The sequence below is a fragment of the Grammomys surdaster genome, unplaced genomic scaffold (genome assembly GCF_004785775.1).
Source record: "Grammomys surdaster isolate TR1022 unplaced genomic scaffold, NIH_TR_1.0 264, whole genome shotgun sequence".
NCBI classification, from domain to species: domain Eukaryota; kingdom Metazoa; phylum Chordata; class Mammalia; order Rodentia; family Muridae; genus Grammomys; species Grammomys surdaster.
The window spans coordinates 1,903,584-1,924,512 of record NW_021604705.1 but is presented as its reverse complement, the minus strand read 5'-3'; the positions used below and the strand labels follow the sequence as shown (position 1 = coordinate 1,924,512).

General features: G+C 41.6%; 2 protein-coding genes across 11 annotated transcripts in view; one reads left to right on the top strand and one right to left on the bottom strand.

Moving 5' to 3' along the window:
- Window positions 1-15,035, top strand: part of Adam22 (ADAM metallopeptidase domain 22) — a 237,439-nt gene extending 222,404 nt beyond the window's left edge. For 3 of the 9 annotated variants that reach the window (XM_028776040.1, XM_028776036.1, XM_028776034.1), the window contains 3 exons: window positions 849-935; window positions 6,379-6,502; window positions 8,738-8,896. In XM_028776040.1, coding sequence (XP_028631873.1) covers window positions 849-935; window positions 6,379-6,502; window positions 8,738-8,758 — 232 coding nt within the window. In that variant the 3' untranslated portion in view covers window positions 8,759-8,896. Of the gene's footprint in view, window positions 1-848; window positions 936-6,378; window positions 6,503-8,737 lie in introns of all 9 variants that reach the window. The other 6 variants (XM_028776039.1, XM_028776041.1, XM_028776038.1 and 3 more) reach the window with 2 other exon arrangements.
- Window positions 15,036-17,899: 2,864 nt separating this feature from the next.
- Window positions 17,900-20,929, bottom strand: part of Sri (sorcin) — an 11,898-nt gene continuing 8,868 nt past the window's right edge. For both annotated transcript variants that reach the window (XM_028776075.1, XM_028776076.1), the window contains one exon: window positions 17,900-19,539. In XM_028776075.1, the coding sequence (XP_028631908.1) occupies window positions 19,513-19,539 (27 nt within the window). In that variant the 3' untranslated portion in view covers window positions 17,900-19,512. The remainder of the gene's footprint in view (window positions 19,540-20,929) is intronic.

The window sequence follows — 20,929 nt, the reverse complement described above, 5'->3', positions numbered from 1 at the left end:
ACTATACCTCCAGTTCTACTGCCTTTGAGATTTGCACAGTCAGCCTGATGGAGCTGCTGCCAGATCCATCAGGGAGGTGCTAGCATTACTCTCTGGCAGCCATTCTTGTGGAAAGCAACTTCTGAGGGCCATTTCTCAGTGCAGCCATGAACATTTCAGTCTGGAGTGCATAAAGAGGAGGAAGGAACCTTGGGGGCTTCCACTAAATCATTAAACTTAGCTTCAAGATCATGGAAGACCGCTGGAACTGCAGCTAATGTGCTTGGGGACTCGCAGGACACCTCCTGCTTGTTACAGAAGCCAATGGGAGAGCACTTCAAGTCAATTCCTGCTTTGACTCTATTATAGAGAATAAAAGAGTGTCTTGTAAAAGCAATTGTAACCTAAAAAGGGAACATGGCTCCTTTAAATTGTCTTGAGGTTTTATGTGCCTAAATACCAGACTGGAATTGCAGATGTCCTGAATATTTTCAAAAAAGTACCAACATTATTTGAAAAGCAAGGAGCCAACTGATTGGCGTCTTAGGAAAAAAAAACGCTTTTGAGGTGGACAAATGGGACTTCTGATAATGCAGTGACTGAAATAGAGTTTCTGACTCGCAGTGGGAAGCCACTGGAAGGGGCTTTCCTAGAAATGTAATACCTGAGGGATTGCCTTGCGCCTGGTAGCTGAGATTACTCCTGTGCCATTGTGTAGACTGCCCCGTAGTCACCCAGTGTCCACCCTGGTTTATCTGCGTAGCCGCTTGCATTTGGAGGGTGAGAACATCCTGGCTAAGCTTGTGCTCTGTATTTTCAGATTTTCTATCTTGTTCTGCTTTCTTTGTTCCTTCCATTGCTCTCTGCAGGTATTTAAACCCATGGTTCAAAAGAGAATATAATGTAGCTAAGTGGGTAGAAGATGTGAATAAAAACACTGAAGGACCGTACTTTAGGTATTTTATACATTAATTCTATCTCCCTTTACACACTCGCAGCACATCCAAGTACTGTCCTCCCTCTCTCTCTCTCTCTTCCTCTCTCGCTCTCTCGCTCTCTCGCTCTCTCGCTCTCTCGCTCTCTCGCTCTCTCTCTCTCATCTCCTAATACAAATTCCTGTAGGTAGAAAGGGGCCTTGTTCATTTGCTGCCTTTTGATGTATTTGGCTTCTTTGAGCGAGCCTAGTTCTCTTCTGAATATTTCAAATGAAGCCATTTGAAAGAGTCTCCATTCAGTGCATGTCCCTGCCCTGCCACCTTCTTGAGCTTTTTAGTAGCTTTCTCTTCATTTTATGCTATGTAGTGTTCTATGGGCATGAAACATAACCTTTCACTAATAAAGAAGCACTATTAACCTCAATGATTTAATTTTCATAATCTAAAAGTTTCATATTTTTTTCTGCTTATTATCTAAGAGTGCATAGGAGTGCCTAGAAAAACGCAAGGAAAAAATGTGCCAAGAAACTAAACTGGAATGCTATTTCAAGCAGAAACAAGAATTTGATCGAACTGGAAAATGGTTGCGATATTATTGATCCTATAACGCAGTGATCAGATTGATCATAACATGCAGCAAGCTGAGCTTTCTTTGTTCTGTGGAGCCATTGGCTGGCAAGGAGGGCTGGGCTGGGAAGAGTCCCTTATGGCTTCTCAACCAAGCAGTGGGGAATGTTTTTATGCTTCAGAAGCAGGAAACAGAAAACACTCTTGACTAACCATGGCAACTTCCCTCATTCTAAAAACTAGCCACTTTCCTCAATTCCCTGAAGTTCATATTACAAAACAGAGAACGTGTCCTAGGCCTCTCTGTGTCATTTCCCCCATCCTTTATAACGTAAGTGATTACCCAGTGGTAGATATCCACTTTACATCTGACTGTTTTATAGAAACTAATGCAAAGAAGAAAAGGACTCGGTCACTACCTCTTCTGAGTGCAATTTTGACTTCACGTAACTTATGCCACAACTTGGGTCAGCACTAAATGAATATGAAAATGTGCTGTTTCTACTTAACTCTCAGCACCTGTATAAGGTGGACTTTCTCTTCCAGTGTACCATTTAGTTTAGTCATGTATAGTTTGAGAAAATGATTAGACCTACCTGCATTTTAATTTGATCCATAACTTTTGCGTATACCCTCCAAGGACAGCATAACTCCTGCCTGCTCACAAAAATATACACTGCTTTTATAGCTCATCTTCCTCTCGCTCCCTGTCCCCTGCTTACCCCACACTTCCCCACGCTGAACCTTAGATGCATACACTCACATTCAAACATCCCACCTTCACATGTAGCTCCCAAGATGGTCAACATCAAGAAGACAGGTAAGATGATTTCGATGTTTTTTGGAATCCTGGCTCACCCGCAGTCCTATTTTTTTTCCCTTTCTCTTAATCAGGCTTGTGGGCAGATTGTAATTTGTACCATCCATGGACTCAAAACCCGATGAGTTTGGTCCTACATAGGTTAGGACTTTTATTTCTAAATTGACTTAACATTTCTACAGGAGTCATTTGTTAAATGGTACCCCGGAAGAGTCGACTCACCTCCCCTGGTTGAACTGAGAAGTTGATGTAACTCAGGAGAGCCCCTATTTTTTAAAGCCAGTCCCCCGAGTCTGCCCAGAAGCTGCATGACTGAGCACCGTCGGGATGGGGAATGCTTCCGCGCCCTTGGTTGCACGAGCAAGCTGTGTGGGCAGCGTTAGACTGTTCTTTTATCTCATCTTTTAATATGAGTCGTCACATTAGGTATTAACTATGAAAAATCTATATTTTTGTTTAAATGGCAAACCTCAGTGGACAGTTGGGACTTAACTGTCCTTTTCGATTAATAAGTGTTGTACTGGGAACACTTAAAGATCCAGCTGTAAATTTTGGTAGCAGTGCTGAATAATTAAAATAAGTCTGAGCTCTGAGCACCATGATTCCGACACAGTAGAGAGGGTCCACCTAACTCTCCATGCAAAGCAACCCTCCCATATGCCTACTGTGTTCACACCTAGGCTTGCATTCACCAGCCTTGCACTTGACACAACCACAGCTGAGGGCACAGGTCACCATCTTCTTAGTCACCCATGTGGGGTTGGATTGGTGATATTCTTATCAAACTGTCTGTGACTGCAACAAACTGGACCAGAATAGAATTTACCAACAGGAAAGTGCTATCCGTGAGCTACAATGACACACAGTAAATCCTACAGGAGAGCTTCAGTCATGGTGCTTTACCCAGCTTTCCTATGACAGTGCCTGCCCTAGTTGTGCTCTGCATGTATTCAGGCCACTGGAAAAGTACAGATAAACATCAAAGAGAAAGCACTGGCTCACCTCCCCTGATCCTGAAGCAGGGATACCTTTCAAGTCTCCAGGGGATATTCATGCTCTTGCGTGTTAGCCAATTGATTATGCATTTTTATCAGCATTTTCGGTCCCTTTTCATGATCTATGTAAGCCACATTAACCATGTAAGGGAATTGTAGAAACTAAGGTGAAATGCCTACTATATATCTATTTCTCAGCTCATGGGTTGTAGGCATTCTTGGCTTTCTTTCTGTGGATGGAGAAACCTGAGCTACAAAGAGTTACCCAAGGATAGCCCAGCTGATGGAAGTCTGCAGCAGAACTAGAGTGTGGCTCTGGCTCCCAGATCTGTTCCCTGTGTGATTTCTGTGTGATTCCTGTAAGCTGTAGAGGTTATGAAAGCTTAGACCCTGACTGAGGACACTTAAGTCCTTCTGGAGCAGATTATGGTAAAATTAGTGTGTGAACACAATAAGGAGTGGCTTTGGGTCCCTCTTCTGTGGTTTGCAGGCAGGAGGCACAGAAGTTTGATACATGTCTAAGGTGGACCAGTCCATTGCCACACATGTACACCTTCAGTACATAATTCTGTGGTGGTCCTAGCGTAGTTATTATGGCTTTAAAAATGTCGTGAGGATAAATGGCTAATACTTATCCCAAAATTCAGTTTGTTTTGTAAGTGAATGACCTTGGCTGACACTTGGCTGAGCAAAAGCTGGATTAGAATCAAATATCTTCCTTGGGCGGTTGTGGTAGATTGTCCGTTTATTTGCCCTAACCTAACCGACCCTGTCTTGTTCTCTCCTTTTATTTTGATTCCTGCTCTGGTCTTTTTTCTATCTGTCCACTTGAATCTGTTTCCTGTCTTTTCACCACTAAGGATGTCCTGCTTGGTTTCTCTTTTTCCCTATAGGGTCTAAGTATAAATTACCTAAAGTTTTACAGTGAGAAGCCATGGATTGCCATTTCTGTGGGGTTCTGAAGAATACTTCCAGTTTGTTTTGTTTTAACTACTATTGTTTGTGCCCATGGAGAGATAGTTAAGACTAGGGCTGGGTACTCAGTGAGTGGAATGGTTTTCAATGCACAGTGTTGGTCATTTGAGCTAGGGCCAAATTAAGGCTGATGACACTATAAGCTAACAACTCATGCTATGAAAACACACACACATACACACACACACACACACACAAACACACCTACTGCAGTAAACTAAAATGAGGACTTGGTTTCCATGACTTTAGAGTTAATGAGATTTGGTTGTGTTTCTGAAACTTTTCCTGAACATAGATTCTTTTAAATCTTACAGTGATTTGGCTAAAAAGTTGAATTGCGTCCATTTTAGAAGCATATAAATCCAAGTTTTACACTCACACTCATTGAATCATAACTTTTAATATACTTTTAAAAACTTTAGTTTTTAAATTATAAAAGCATGTATCAGGAGCTTGGGCAACACCTTGGTTGGTAGCACACTTTGTGCTACTTGAGTTCTGTCCCCAGAACCCACATGAAAAAGCTAGGAATGGTGCCTGTGTTTGTAATCCCAGCTCTTGGGAGACAGGGACAGGTCAATTCCTGGTGTTTAATGACCAAGCAGCCTAGCTCTAGGCCTGTAAGACACAATCTCAAAAGATAGGCTAGGTTTTGTCTGAGGAGGAACAGTGGAGATTGACCTCTGTCTTACATACACAGCATACACTGTGTACATGTACGCATGCACATCTTCACAAGCACACACACATACAAACATACACTCACACTGAGACACAAATGTGTACACACACACACACAGACACACAGAGACATACACATACAGACATACACACAAAGACACACGGAGACACACATACATGCACACATATATGCATACATACAGAGGCATGCAGACACAGACAGACACATACACACATACATGAAAACATACAGGCGCACACATAGTTAGTTGCTTTGGTATTAAGTTGCTTTGGTAGAACTGGAATCAAAGTCCTATGACTCTTAGTCCCTTACTTTCACCCTCCCAGTGTGGAGAGCGTTAGCATAAGAGAAGCCCAAACAGCTGCCTGACTGCCTGCCAGCAGTTCCTGAGAGGGAGCCATCCCGAATAGTTTCCAAAAACAGAAGAAGCATTAGGAGTAAAGGTTTAAAAGTGAGTGGGGCCACTCCTGGCTTTTAAAATCAATTAAGAATGTCTACCTGGACTTCAGAGTATATACGAAAAGGTATTTTCAAGTGTTTCATTGAATTCCGCATCTTAAAAAAACGAGAGTTAGTTTGAAAGCGAGGGGAGCCTTGCCCTGTCCAGTACTTAATCTAATCGCTGCAGTGCGAGGCTGACCCAGTCACAGCAGAGGAGGACTTGGGTTAGAATGTAGTGGGCTAGCCAGCACAGTGGCTTTCCCTTCTAACTCTCACAGACAAGCGGGAGCAAACGAGTCTCCCCTAGTGTGCTCAGCACAGTCACAAGTATTGCAGTTACAATAGAAGCATCAAACCACTTAAATGTAAGGCGGCGGCTTTCCCGGAAATGCTGGTTTAGGGATGAAGTAGACCGTTTTTATATGTTCTCATCAGACTTTGTTCGGCTGGCCCTCTGCACTCCTTACTGCTTGCATGTTTACTAACTTGTTATTACAACCTGTGTTTTCCTTTGTTCTTCACAACTAACACACTGGCCTCTGAATGCATGAGTTTTTGTGTAAACTAGAGTCTGACTTTGCAACCAATGAACACAGCCATGGTTGGATTTCGGGTCCTATTTGATATTATTGTGCTTAGAGAAGCATTTTCAATGGTAAAATAAAATAGACTGTTTACTTAATTTACTGTTATGAGCTCTTAGAATATTTCCTCCCTTTTCCATGTTTATTGTAAATGAAATTTCATTATTGGTTTTGTAGTTTAAGGGAATGATTCTGTGTAGCTAACAGTTAAGCATTCCACTGGTGTGCTAAGACCATAGCATTCCAGTTACAGAATGAGAGTTGTCCCCCAGGTAGTTAATGCTTTGTTAGAGATGCTTAGGGATGCTTCGCTTTAGAGATGTGGAACACGATACCAGGCATGACATGACATTTATTTCTCATACTCTCAACATCTCAGGACCCTGTCACCTGCCAAGTCTCCTTCTTCATCAACTGGGTCTATTGCCTCCAGCAGAAAATACCCGTACCCGATGCCGCCGCTTCCTGATGAGGAGAAGACAGTGAACCGACAGAGTGCCAGGGTACACAGCCATCCCACGGGCTTTCTGCGTGGCCATTGCTGGGGTCTTTGAGCTTCCTTTTTGTCCATTCTTCCGTTTGTCATTTGTTTGTTTTTGTTTGTTTGTTTGTTGTTGCTGTTCCATCGGTTCCAGGGGTAGAATTTTGATGTAAAGGATGGGAATTTGAATAACTTGTAATATTGAAAGAATACAGCAAAGGGTATGGTAAAATTTAACAGCATTAACTTATTACCTTGCTTTAAAAACATGCTGAACCATACCCACCTCCTCCAAAAAGCCAGATTTTTAACACGGTTTATCTTAATTATTTTTAATTATGTGTGTTTGTCTGTGAAGATGTGTGCATGTGAGTGTGGGTTCCTGGGGGCCAGAAGAGGACTTCGTTAGATCCCCTGGAGCTAGAGTTACAGACAACTGTGAGCTGCCTCCCATGAGTTCTGGGATCCGAACTCCAGTCCTTTGTAAGATCAGCAAGTACTCTTAGCCAGAAAGCCATATTTAAAACAAATATGGAGATATTCATCCCTATGATAAAAATGGAATTTACCAGAAACTATATATAAATATTTGGTCCCTGGTACATCTTTGTTAGTATGCCTCTGTCACAGCTTTCTCTCAATGCATTGTTTTTTGTGACGTTTGGGATAGAGTTTACAGGGTCAGATCAGCCTCTAGAGGTTTTGGTGAAATGGAGAACTGAATCCACAGTCCAGTGCCTCTTATGGCCAGTGACATACTGATGTCCCTACAGGGAGAAATAGGCTCCTGGGAGCCTCCACAGATTTATCCAGCACAGCGTTCTGAGTTTTTAGACTTTTTAGTATCTGAAGGGTTATTTCTATTTTGCCTTGACCAACCCAGGGTCAGTTACACACACACACACAGACACAGACACACACAGACACACACACACACACACATACACAGAGAGAGAGAGAGAGAGAGAGAGAGAGAGAGAGAGAGAGAGAGAGAGAATATTAATGAATCAGTAAAAAGCTGGACAGATAACTCTTAACCAAATATCTATACAAATAAGAAATGGTGTTTTGTTGATGGGATCAATAAGCTTTGGTGTACATGGGAATTGTCTGAAAAGCTTCAAAATAGTTTAACCTAAATCCCTCCCAGTGAGATTTTGATTTAGTTGGTGTGATGTGGCTACCAGAGCAAATAGATTAAAAAGCACTTTTGCAGATTAGGACTGAGGAGATGGTTCAACAGGTAACAACAGGTTTGCTGTGCAAGCATAAGGACCTTAGTTCAAATCCCCAGTACCCATGTAAAAGGCCAGGTATTGTGGTGCATGCCTGCAATCCTGGTAGTGGGGAAGCAGAGGCAAGAGCATCCCTGAAGCTTGCTGGCCAGCTAGTCCTGCCAAATCCATGAGCCCCATGTTCAGAGACGCCATCTTAAAAAAATGAAGTAGAGAATCACAGAAAAAGATGCTTGACATTGACCTCCCATCTCAACATGCACAGACATGCAAAGGCGTGTGCACACATGTGAACATGTACACATATAACACACACACACACAATTTTTCCACATAATTACACAGCTGTAATTGAGAACCAATATTTCAGTTGGCAATATACTGGACACAATAAAAAATAGGCAGCTTAAAAATAATATTTTAAAATTCTATACTTCAAAATGTAATGTTTATTCAAAATTGTAAGTAACATGAAATTAGGCTGTGAGAGGTTTGCTTTTGTGTTTTGTTTGTTTGTTAGTTTATTAAATGGTGGAAGTTGTTAGAACAGTTGATATGGGAGCTGGGAGATGGTTCACTGAACAAGGAATCTGCTGTGGGGCATGCAGGCCTGAATTTGAATCCCCACACTCCACATAAAAAGCTGAGCGTAATTACATGGACCTGTAGAGCCAGCACTGAGGACCAGAGACAGGTGGATTCCAGTAGTTCACTGGCCAGTGAGATACCCTGTCTCAAGGCAGTAAGGTAGGGGACACTAAAATAATACACCCAAAATCCTCACCTGGCCTCCCCATGCATGGGCATAATGCACACATGTCCATGTGCATACACCCAGCACACACAAAGAAGAAATGTTAATGTCAGGTTTCGAGAGAGCTCAAAGTTTGTGTATTTCTTTTATCCATTTATTAAATAAGAACATGCACCATAATAACTTATATATGATTAGACTCCTTCGTAGCTTAAAAGGACCACCTTCTGCTGTTACGGTACATGATTTTGCTTTCCTCTGTTTGCAGCTATGGGAGACATCCATTTAAGAACAACTGTTTACATGTGACACATCGAAACTGTTTACTTCTACTTTTCTAGAAACCCAGCCACCCGCAATCACTGCAAATCTATCTGCTCTCTGGACGATTTCAAGACCCTCTGAGATACCAGAGGCGAGAAAGCCACGGGTCATACCTGGATACCATACTTTTTTTCTTTTCTTTTTTTTTTTGTCATTGGCTTAAAACCAAATGGTAAAAAGAATTACTGGAATGTCACACTACAACAAGGAACCATTTATGGCCTGGTATTGATATGTTAATGGATAATCTGCATGACAGAAATTTGTAGAATATCAATAAAATTAATTCCCATGACCCAAGTTTAGCAGGTTTTCCTGAGGGACAGAAGTGGACTCAGAATGGAGTGTTCTGAAACACATCCTCATTGCAAACAGTAACGCCATATGCATGCAGCTTCTGGTTATTGTTTTCCATGTACACGGAAACAACATTTCATAATAGAAACTAGCATGCAGGACTAAGGCATCTAGGAGTTTTCTGCAGGACTGCAGGCCTGGAAAGCTTTGAGAGGCCAATATCCCATGCGCAATCTTTAAACGTATCTTTATTTTTATTTTTTACTTTTCATATTTATATTAGCATACAAGGACAACTGTACATATGTAAACATTTTTAAAATTTAAAAAGTAACTGTTACACATAAGTGTATTTTTGCCAAATGCCTACAGTCAGTCACAGTTCTGTCATTGTTCTCCTTCCTGCGTCTTCAGAGCATAAGTGGATCATATTGTAAATAGAGTGGTCAGTGCTGTAAAAGTATCTCTCCATAACTGGTGTTGGTCTGAAACATGTGATTTCCTTTTAAAGTGTGTACAGTCTGGAAGAGGTTTTATTGAGTAAGAGAGAAAAATGCTCAAACTTCTAGCCTCTGCATCTGGCCGAAGGAGGAGGCCAGATGTGTGGTAGCCATGAAGCTTCAGGACACCCTGGAGCTGACGGGGTCTCTGGGAATCTGTCAGCCTATCCACTCCACGTCTAAGACCCATGGTGCCTGTCACAGTAGCTGTTCTCAGTCAGTACCAGGGCATATAAACTAATCTTACCTGGAGACCATGGAGTCCCCTCCTCTCCAGAAAGTGTCTTCTGTGATTGGCCAGATGCACCGAAGACATGGACCCCAGAGTGGGAAGCTCCCTCTTAACCAATGCCTGAGCCTTGTCTGGTCTGCAGTTTGGGTTCCTAGACAGAATCCTTTCAGTCATTCTTACCTGTGACAGGAATGACTCGCTTTCACAATTTTGACACGTTTCATGACTAGGATGTAAGTCCCAGAAGATCTTGCGGTCTGGCCTTGAATAAGATGGTAGATGGTAACCTGAGCAAGGCATAAAAGATTAACTAAAGCCTATGGTACACAGATGCAGTAACTGCAAAGTTAACCATAAGCCTGCAAAGGAAAGAGCCTGTGTTTTGTGCCCTATAACTTTTAATCCACTTTAAAAAAATGAGTGTTCTATGTGTACTCTTGTCATTTAAAATGAAACATTAATAGCTGTTTCAATGCAATGTTGTCATCCAAAAAGCAAGTCCCTCCAGTGAGATCTGAAGTTGGTAGGCTCAGTCATGTGGTGTGCTGTGAAGCGCACTTCTGATGCCCCTCCTCCTTGCTGTTTGATGTGAGGATTGGAGTCAGCAGACAAGAACTCAGACATGGACTCTACATTTGATTTCTTCCAGAAGCGTCCAGGGACACAATTTGTTCCATCTATGTGTAGAATTGTCTTAGATACCCAAATTGAAGAGCCAGACTAGAAGAAGGCAAAGGTATACTCAGTTCATGTCTTTTGCAATGGTCCACTCTTCTGAAACGATCTGAAGGTGTTGGAAAACCAATTTAATCAGATAAAATTGTACAGTGAAAAACAGCATTTTCTCATGACCGGCAAGGATATAGGTTGCTGATGGCTCAATAAAGCAGTCTCAGACAAAGGCATAAATGAGTGTTGAACAATGCCTCCACATAACTTAAGGTAAGGACAGAAGGGCAGACAGGTGACATATGAAAGAGATGTAGCAAATGAAGTGACTTTTGAACAAGAACACTTTAAATGTGCACTGAATGTTTCTTGGAATTGAGTATATAAAAGGCTAATGTAATATAAGGTTTATTTTGAGTACAGAAAAAAGAGTTTATAGCTTTGAATGAATGGTGCCTCATGTAAATATGCTTTGTAGTTATAGTTAGTTACATAAGCCCTAATGTGAAAGAATTCACAAATGGTTAGCTAGTGAACTGATTATCTGTCTACCTACTGGTCTTTCCTTACCTTCTCATTATTTTTACCTGGACTTATTATTGAAAATTAAAATCATTATCACGTGCCTTTTCGGAGAAACAGCTGCTCTGGGTTGTAATCATCTTCAGACGAAAAAGTAGGAAAAGGTTTTGCTTAACTTGCAAAGTGATTTTAGAAAAATAATAGCTTTAATGTTCTAGTCTGGGTCTCTATCTCCCATGTTTAAGCATTCTTAGAATTGTTTTTGGAATGAACAGACCTTTAGTCTTGATGGATAGCTTCAAGAAGTATGTATCATTCCATTTAACTATGTATGACTTCATTCACTGAGGTAGACAGAATAGACAAGTAGAATCAAATTCAAGCACAGTGATTATTTCGTTCTTAAATGTCTATTTTGAAGAGGAACTTTGAAGCTCCATAGTGGTTTGAATCATGCAAATTCATACTTCCCAGTGTGCTGTGGGATCATCACTACACAGGGAAGGGCAGCAATATGTTCACTGGATGCTGTTTCTCTTTCTCATAATCTTGGCATTGATAGGACTGCAAGATAGTCCAGATGCCTGAGATGTCCCATTAAGCAGATCATTTCTGTTCTCCAATGAAAAGGGACATTCAAATCTTTCCACTATGTTAGCAGGGGAAGTCTGCAGTGACAGAGAATCCTTAAAGAATGAACTGGCCAGACTCACTCTTCCCGGCCACTTTCCTTAGATGGGAAGTCTTCCTCCAGAGTCAGCGAGATAGAAAATGACTCCAGTCACACTCAGTGCTGCTTAGATGCTGCAGCATGAGATACTTAGTGTTCTGCAGTGGCTGGCTTTGAAGAACAAAAGCCAGCCACCCAGCCCCTCACTTAGATGCTAGCTGATGAGTAAGTTCTTTAGAGTTACTCAACAAGCATTACTGTGGATAAGAAACCAGGGCTTAGGATGTCATCTTAGCAGTAAGCAGGGTGCTCTGTGTCACGATGTGATGTCTCTTCCCCTTCTGGCTTCACAAGGCTTTTCAAATAATGTTTGCACAGGTCGGTCCAATGTAGTCTTTATGCAAGAGAGATTGGTGGCACGTCTAAAAGAAGCCACTGTGAAGATAAAATTAGATATTTTCTGCCCACCAGAGGTGTGTGTGGCGGGTGGGGGTTGCTATGTTTTCCAGGACAGATCCATATGCTTTTCTTCTGTTGAGCACCTTATCTATCTGCCTGACTTCATCCTGCCTGTTGCTCTAGACTTTCCGTAGCTACTTTACCTGTTGCCCTTTTTTGGACTTTGTCCTTTTTTGGGGTACCTTTACGCGAGGAAAAGTGTGACCTCTGCTTGCTTCTTTGCAGATTTCAGAGTCAAGTTTGTTCATTTCACTCTGTGAGTTTTCTATTGTCCTGTAGTTCCATCTTAACCTTAGATCTATACAGTGCTTTAGAGAAGCCCTTCCCTGAAGGTAAGATTACTTTTTATCTTACTTAAATGTAAAGGAAAGGAAAGCTGTCTGGAAGGTTGCAGCATATAAAGAGAGGGGACAAAGTTTGGAACTGATGGGAGTAAAGAAAAGCAAGACATCCAGCTGCATAGCCACGCAGGGCGCGGCTGGCTACAGCTACTGCCTGCCGTGTTTGGGACATTCTCTTAGGATCTGACCAGCGGCAAGTTGGCTTGAGCTTTGAGACACTTAGACTCCAGTTAGCAGCACATATTCTACTTTTTATGTCCCTAATTGTCTGTTTTATTTTCTTCTATATCTGTCACCTGTTTCCCTTCCCTCCCCCACCAAAGCAGTCACATTGAATTTTTTCATTCTTATTCTACTAGCTTTATATGTTGAGCGGACATTTCTGTGGAAGATGGCTTATTGGAGGCTTGACTACTTAGTTTCCTCCTGTGGGATAGTTAAGACTACTCTGACTTCAAAGGCAGAATCCTTTCTCTGGGCACAGAAGAACTGAGGACTGGGGTTCCAGATTCTCCTTTATTGTAAAGAATTGAGTTGACATTTGTGAGAGCCGCTGAGGCAGCAGCCCATCTGGCTGTGTGTGAGCAGCCTCCTGTAGAAGTGTTTGGCTGCTTGCTGTTGGCACTTACTTACAGCATATGCTCTGTGGGGTAGGCACTTTCAGCTCAGAGTTTCCTACCTCACCTGTAGGCACAGAACAAAATTGTCCCAGACTTGGAGAGCAGAAGGTAGTATTTCCATCCCTATTTTACTCATGGTTTAGCTAGTCCTCAATGTGGAGCACCTAAAGTCAGGCATTGGAAACTTACAAGACCGTTATCAGTTGTACCTCTGCCCTTAAAATCCAAGGCCTTATGGAACAGTATCATTGCTGTTGGATTTGATGGCTGCATTTAGAACCTTCCTACTTCCAAAGTTCAGTATCTGTGCAGCACTTTTCCTCTTGATCAGAAACATCCCCTATCAGGGCCTTCTTTAGCTAAAATGAGAATTAGAACCATAGAAATACAGAGTGGAGGTCGGGGAAAGGTTATCTTTCATTTCCTTTTGACATGCTGGTTTGATTGTGCATCTTGGAAAGTCACTAAGAGATGGGTTTCAGGGTATAAATCTCAGGAAGTGAGTAAGCAGCACAGAATTTTGAGAGATTGGTCACAGCATAGGAGCACAGTGGACATCCACATAGAGCATGCAGAAGAGCTCAACATGGCCACCAGATATGCTGGAGGGAACCACTGCTGCTAAGAGCAGACGTGTGCTTTGCGGTTTTCTGGTGTGTTACTTTTGGAAGTATTTTACTGTTCGGTGTCCCTTGCATTGTTCACAGACCTGCATCACACTGGGAGGGGCTTCAGAAGTGGCAGGCGTGTCCATCACAGGTAGCCCGTGGAATCAAATTCAAGCAAAATGTATTTTATTGTTTCATTTTACCAAAAGGCATACAGTGAGACAAAAGAATCTTGTTACTATACACAAGGCCACCAGTTTCTGTGTTTATAAACTAGTCTCCCTACATGTATGAAGATGCATGTATGTACATTCTGCATTAAACTTATGGCATTTCTGGACATGATTTGTTTTGATTGTTAAGTTTTACAATAATGCAAATATCCCAAATCTTTAAATATAGCGGTGCTAAGATTTATCAGATAACACAATACAGAAAGTGCTGAAATGAATTCAAACCCTTAGGATTAACACCAGGGTTCCTGTTAAATTATACACGTGTATCACTGCCTGATTTGAAACCCCACCTTTCCTTTTTAATCCAGCACAATATCAAACTGTGATTCTATAACTCATCTTTTTAATGGCTACAAATAACCCAGTATCTTTTTTTAAAAAAAAAATGGGAAACTTTTCTTTTTAACACTAACTGCAAAGTGCTTAGCAAAGGGTTCCTTCCGGATAACAGAGCATTATTTATTATTATTATTATTATTATTCCTCCTCCTTCTCTGACTTGTTGGAAGACTTGCCCCTCCAACCAAGCATTTCCAAAAGACAGTTTTCAGATACTTCACATTTCACCAAAATGTGTTCATATGTTGGTCTGCATTAGGTCTCTGCCAGTGCTTCCTACATTCATAGCCTCCAAGGGGTGATGCCCATCTGCAGATGATAGAAACCACCCCACGGGGAGCTGTGAATAGCATCAGTGTGGTTCACTTTGGGTAACTGGGTACTCACGTGTATATACTTAGATTTGCATCATTCAAACCTCTTCTCTGCTTCTCTGCACGCACTTCCAGCTCTTGTGCTGTTTTAAAATTCACTGGGTTTTGGTAAACACCAACAGAAACGTAAATGATGATTGTTCTCCTGAGCAGACGTGATTTGTTTTATGGCTGTTTAAGTTATGAAGTCGTTCTCATATTGTAGGTGAATAAAACCTTGCTGTTTTTAGTGGTCACTGTAACTCGAGATTAAAATTTCTGGCACAATGTTATTAGTGTTCACTTCTGAAGCTAATAAGATAACAGAGTTTTCTATGTTACTCTCACTGTAACATCGATAAAGTGACTTTCAATAAAAGATTTCTGTTATTTTGATGCATAGCTCTCTTTGATTTTTTTTTTTTGTCTAAGTGGACAGTGTCCCTGAGAATCTGTCAGATGATTCTGTTCTCCTAGACCCTGGAGAGACAAGAAAAAAAACTAATGTTCCACTTGTTCGGCTGTTCCTCCAGCAAGGAAGCAAGGGACCCAGAATTCTCTCCTGCCTTAATGAAGTTTGACTCTTGTGTTTACCCCACAGCCCAGGGCTGTACCTGTGCCACCTCCTAAAGCCTGAGTCTTTGATGGGTTTGTTTTAGGTTCATGGGATCACTGTCTGAAACTGGCTACCCCTGGTCTCTTTATCTTGCCCAGCAGCCATTTGAGGTATCAGTCATTATAGTCCTTTGGTCTGTATAGGTATAGAGTCATGAAATCACTGAGAAAAGCCCATACATTTATTATAATATAAAAAATTGGTGACTGCATATTTACTATAACATTAAAAATTAGTGATTGCATATAGTTCTGTTCTTGGTTTCTAAAGTACTTTAATCATATAATTATTTGTATCAACCCTGGAACAGTAATGCAGCAGATGAGCAAAGCAATCTGGAAAAATTCAAAAGCCTTAACCATCATGTCACCTCAGGACTGATGTTACCACTTGCATATCATGCTATCGTGGGAAGAGCCAGAGCCTTTTAATCTACTGACTGTGTAGTGCAAATGTGTGGAAGCAGTTGCTAGGAAGCTCCAGGCCTCTGTCTGCTACCGTTCTATAGAAGTCTGCAATGTGTTAAAAGTTCTTTACAAACCATGCAATCACCTGATGTTATAAAACTAAAGCATGCATCTCCACATTAAAACAATCCCAAAATGGGGTGTGTGAGCCCACAGGTTTACCATGCTCCAATTATATGCTTTAACTGTAAAAAAAAAAAAAAATGAAGACCCAGTTTTAAAGAAACAATAAGGTCAGGTGTGGTGGCTCCTCCTTGTAATCCCAGCACTCAAGAAGGTACAGGAGGACAGCAGTGAGGATGAGGCCAGCCTGGTGGCAGAAGCAGGTACCAGGCAGTGAGAGCAAGAGGCAAGGAGAAGGAAGTGAAGAGATGCCCTGGAAGCAGAGAATGGAATAGCCCAACATCAGAAATAAGCAACATGGGACGGGCATGTACAGTGATGAAGCCCGATGGATCAGAGAGGCAAGAGTGTACTGTATCCATCTAGGGGGAGGGAATTTTCTAACTACATGGGCAAAATGAAGAGTAAACCCAAGGCTTTCAGGAGGAAATGAAAACAGAAAGAGAGGATGCATGGAGACTTGCTTTTAACCATAGACTGTTAAAACATGAGAAACAAAACACAATGTATAATACTTGAGGAAATATTAAAATTCAGGACCAAAATCTAAGTAGCACATCTTGGGGCTTATTCAAATGACAGGGCAGCTTAATTATATATTAGAACTTTATAGGATGATTCCAGCCTCTTCATCTTCTAGGGACCCTTCCTCTTTTTCTAGGCAGCCTAAGCCCAGGTCAGAGCAAAGCTGTGTGACAGGTCAAATAAAACATTTACCCAGATGTCCCACAACAGAATAATAGATACAGAAAGTGTGGTTCATCTACACAATGGAATACTACTCTGCTTTTTAAAATGAGGACATCATGAGTTTTGCAGGCAAATGGATGGAACTAGAAAATATCATTCTGAGTGAGGTAACTCAGACCCAAAAGGACATGCATGGTATGTATTCACTAATAAGTGGATATTAGCCCCCCCCCAAAAAAAAGTACAGAATATCCAAGATACAATCCAGAGAACTCAAGATTAACAAGCAGGAGAGCCCAAGTGAGGGTGCTTCAATCCCACTTGGGAGGGAGAAAAAAGTAATCACTGGGGTGTCAGAGGGAGAGAGGGTTCTGGGTGGGAAAGGGGTCAGGGAGGGGAAAGGGAGAACATGATCAGGTATTGAGGGGAACAGGCCTGAAGCCATAAGGGCAAGCAGAAAAAATGATAACAGGCAACCTCAGGAAGTAGGAGGTAGGGGGAAGAGTGGGGAGAGGGAACTTGTAGAATCCACCTCCAGTAGAAAGACAGGGCATCTAGTGGAGGGATGGGTTTGCTGTCCCACAGTCAAAAGCTCTGACCCAGAATTCTCCCTGTCTAAAAGAAGTGCTGGGACAAAAATGAAGAACCTGAGGGAAAGGAGGCCCAGTGACAGGCCCAAATTGGTATCCAGCTCAAGGGGAGGCCCCAAGGCCTGACACTATTACTGATGCTACTATGTGCTTACAGACAGAAACCTAGCATGGCTGCCCTGAGCGGCCCAACAAGCAGCTGAAAGAGTCAGATGCAGATACTTACAGCCAACCAATGGACAGAAGGTGGGGACCCCTGTGGTTGAATCAGGGAAAAGCTAGAAGCTAAGGAGGAGAGTGCCCATAGGAAGACCAGCAATCTCAACTAACCTGGACCCCTGAGATCTGACACTGAACCACCAACCAGGCAGCATACACCAGCTGATATGAGACCCCCCCCCCCAAGATATATACGCAGAGGACTGCCTGGTTTGGCCTCAGTGAGAGAAAATGCACCTAACCCTCAAGAGACTTGAGGCCCAAGGAAGGAGTAGGAAGTCTGGTGGAGTGGAGGTGGTGGGGAGAAGAGGGGGAGGGGCAGGGGGAGGAGGTATGGGATGAGGAACAGTCAGAGCATGGACCAGGAGGCAGTTAAAGACTGGACTGTAAAAAAATATTAAATAATTTTTTTTAAAAAAAATCTGAAATGAAAGCCAGACTTACCATTGTAAGACACAGCAGGAAGCTTCCCTCTTTGACATGTAACCTGAGCATTAAGTACTGACTAAACACACAGTAAGTTGGGGATAAATGAACACTCATGAAATGACTGAATATATAATATATGCATATATTTTATATATATAAACACTATCTGAACATATATTTGTGAAATGAGGCTGAAGATGCTTATGAAATGTTTATTTCACCAGTTGATAAGTTAATCCTTCACTTGAATGGTCATGTTCACATTGGGCCAGAAACAAGACAGATACATAGCTAGCAAGAGAAGACTGTTAACCATTGTTAGCTGCCAAACTATGAGAACCAAACACTGGGGATACTTTTTATATCAGCACACTTTTGCATACTCAGAATTACTTCAAGGGTAAGTAGCCTCTTTTTTTCAAAGATAAAGACACTGAGTGTCTTGTCAGTACATAAAATGACCAAGTCGAATACATAGTAAGGCACTGCCAACAAGCCAATGGTTTAAACATTTGGGAAAAAATTTTCCTATTTGTGTGTGTGTCCGTGTGTGTGTATATGTGTGTGTGTGTGTGTGTGTGTGTGTGTGTAATAAGCTATTAGAGAATACTTGGAAATTTAGTGGGAAGGAAGACCCTACTCCCAGTAGCTAAAGCCAGATCATTAACTGAGATATTCATCTCAGTCCCTTCCTTGTTTATGTTTAAGATCATGAACAAACGACATTCAAAATTAAATGCCAACAAATTTTTAAAATGGAATCTGCTTGGCTTTACTTATTTTTTATTACTTTTTAATTATGTGCGTGCATATATGGGGTATCTGCAGGTGAATGCAGGTGCCCATGGGTGGCCTGAGGCAGTAATAAGCCACCCAACATGGGTGCTGGGAACGTTAGTCCTCCACAAGAGCAGTACATGCTCTTAACTGCCGAGCTGCCTCTCCTCCCCTAACATCTGGTTTTAAAATGAAAGCATACACATTAGTAAATATTTTGGAGATACAGAAATATATAAAGGAAATTAAAGTCATATGGAATCTCATTAGTCAAAAATAAAACAGTATATTCTTATTTCTCTTTAGTCTTTTTCTGACAGTTTTCAACCTACAGTATTCAAGACCTTTAAGTAACAGAAGTTTTGAGTGGATGACAAAGAAGAACTTGATGACAGTATGTGCCACTCAAATGATCTATAGGTTTTTAGGAGGCAGACAGTAACCAATATCTCCATCTGCTCATAAGGCTTCCAAGCAGTAAGTCCTAAAGCTTATGCTTTCTAGTATGTGGATTGCCAGGTTCGCTGGTTTGTTCTGAACCCTGTGGAACTATGTCACTTAAGAATATCCCACACAAACTTTTAACCACATTCCTCAGGGAAAGATAAGAGCTAAGTCTGATGAAAAGATTTCATATGTCACAAGAAAATATATAATACGTGTTAAACATTTTCCATACTTGTTTATATAAAAGAGGGTTAGCAAGAAAATAAGGCATGATTGATAATGGCTCAGGAGGTTCTGACTTGTACAACAGAATTGTTTTTATATTATTAAACTTTAAAAGAATTTATTATCAAAATTAAAAACGAAGCTGTGGTTCTGCATAAAGTCATAATCCCATTCAGCAGTGGTCAGGGGGTGTCTGTTGGTGGTGTCTGCACACAGCACTGAAGGCAGGGAGGAATCAAGGGCGAGCTCCAGTTGGAATGTTGAATATATTCAGACAGCTTCCTCCTGAGTTAGACGGTCATGACACACTGGATGAACTGAAAGAGGAGACCAGTGTTACACTACAGTTTGCAAAGTATGGAGGGTGCCATAGCCTTTGAGGTGCCATAGTCTCTGTGGTAGCATAGTCTCTGAGGTGCCATAGCCTCTGTGGTAGCATAGCCTCTGTGGTAGCATAGCATCTGAGGTGACATAGTCTCTGAGGTGCCATAGCCTCCCTGTGGGCAGTCCATTTTAGTTCTTTATCTTAGCATCAAGAGTAAACAAGAACAACAAAAAGTCCCATTTTTCTACATTATGCATAAATGAAGGGTGGGAAGGTTCTTACTTGTAGGGGAGCTTTCTTTTGTAAAGTCTGATGAGTTTCTCACTTTATGGGAAGGAGGAATCCCTTCAACAGATAAAGAATGGAAATGCTAAATAATATTTAAGAGTCTGAAAACAGTCATGGTCAAAAGTACTTGCCCACAAGAACAAATAAGCTTACACTGTCTTATCAACAGACTTCACACTGTGACTTTACCCCACTACTCTAGGGGTAACTTTAATACAATCACCCTTTAAAATCTGCTTCACCAGAGTCAAAGCCATGCACACACAGAAAGAGAAAAACCAACCCTGCTCCAACTACTCCGAAACACACAACCGGCAACATCAGTCCTTGCTATGCGGTGCTCCTTCTCCAGCTAGGCCCATTAGAGAAGTGGTTCTCAACCTTCCTAATGCTGCAACCCTTTAGTACGGTTCCTCATGCTGTGGTGACCCCAACTATAAGGTTATTTTTGTAGCTACTTCATACCTATAATTATGCTGTTGTTATGAATTGTAATGTAAATATCTGATATTCAGGATGATCTTAGGAGACTCCTGTGAAAAGGTTGTTCGTCCACTAACGGGGTCATGACTGAGAGGGTGAGAATCATTAAACTAGACCACACCCATCCTGAGCTTACTCTCCAACACTGGTAAAGAGCTACACAGTGCTAACTCCTGCATCAATTCTGCTAAGCCAACTTGATGGTTCTTCTTCGAGAGACAAAGAAACCAAAGTTTAGGACATGTAGAAACCTGTTTGGTGGTCCCCTCTAAGGCCAAAGTCTATACTTCTGCAGGTCATCTCCATAAATAGCTTGTTTCAAATCATGGTTTAAGTTGGTGTCTTCCTTATGTTCTCAAGGAACAGCATAGGTGTGCAAAGCACAGCTGTAAGCTACCTCTCAGTGGCATGTTTGTTTTAAACAGGGTGAAAGAAAAGGTAACATCTGCATTGCAGGTCAGCTTGACACAGCTGGCTGAAATCTGACAACAGCTTTGAAAGAAACCTTATTGCTACTTTGTATATGTGTGTATGCCATGCACACTGTGTGTCACGATGTGTATATGTGGTATATGCTGTGCCAAGATGTGTATATGTGGTGCACACTGTGT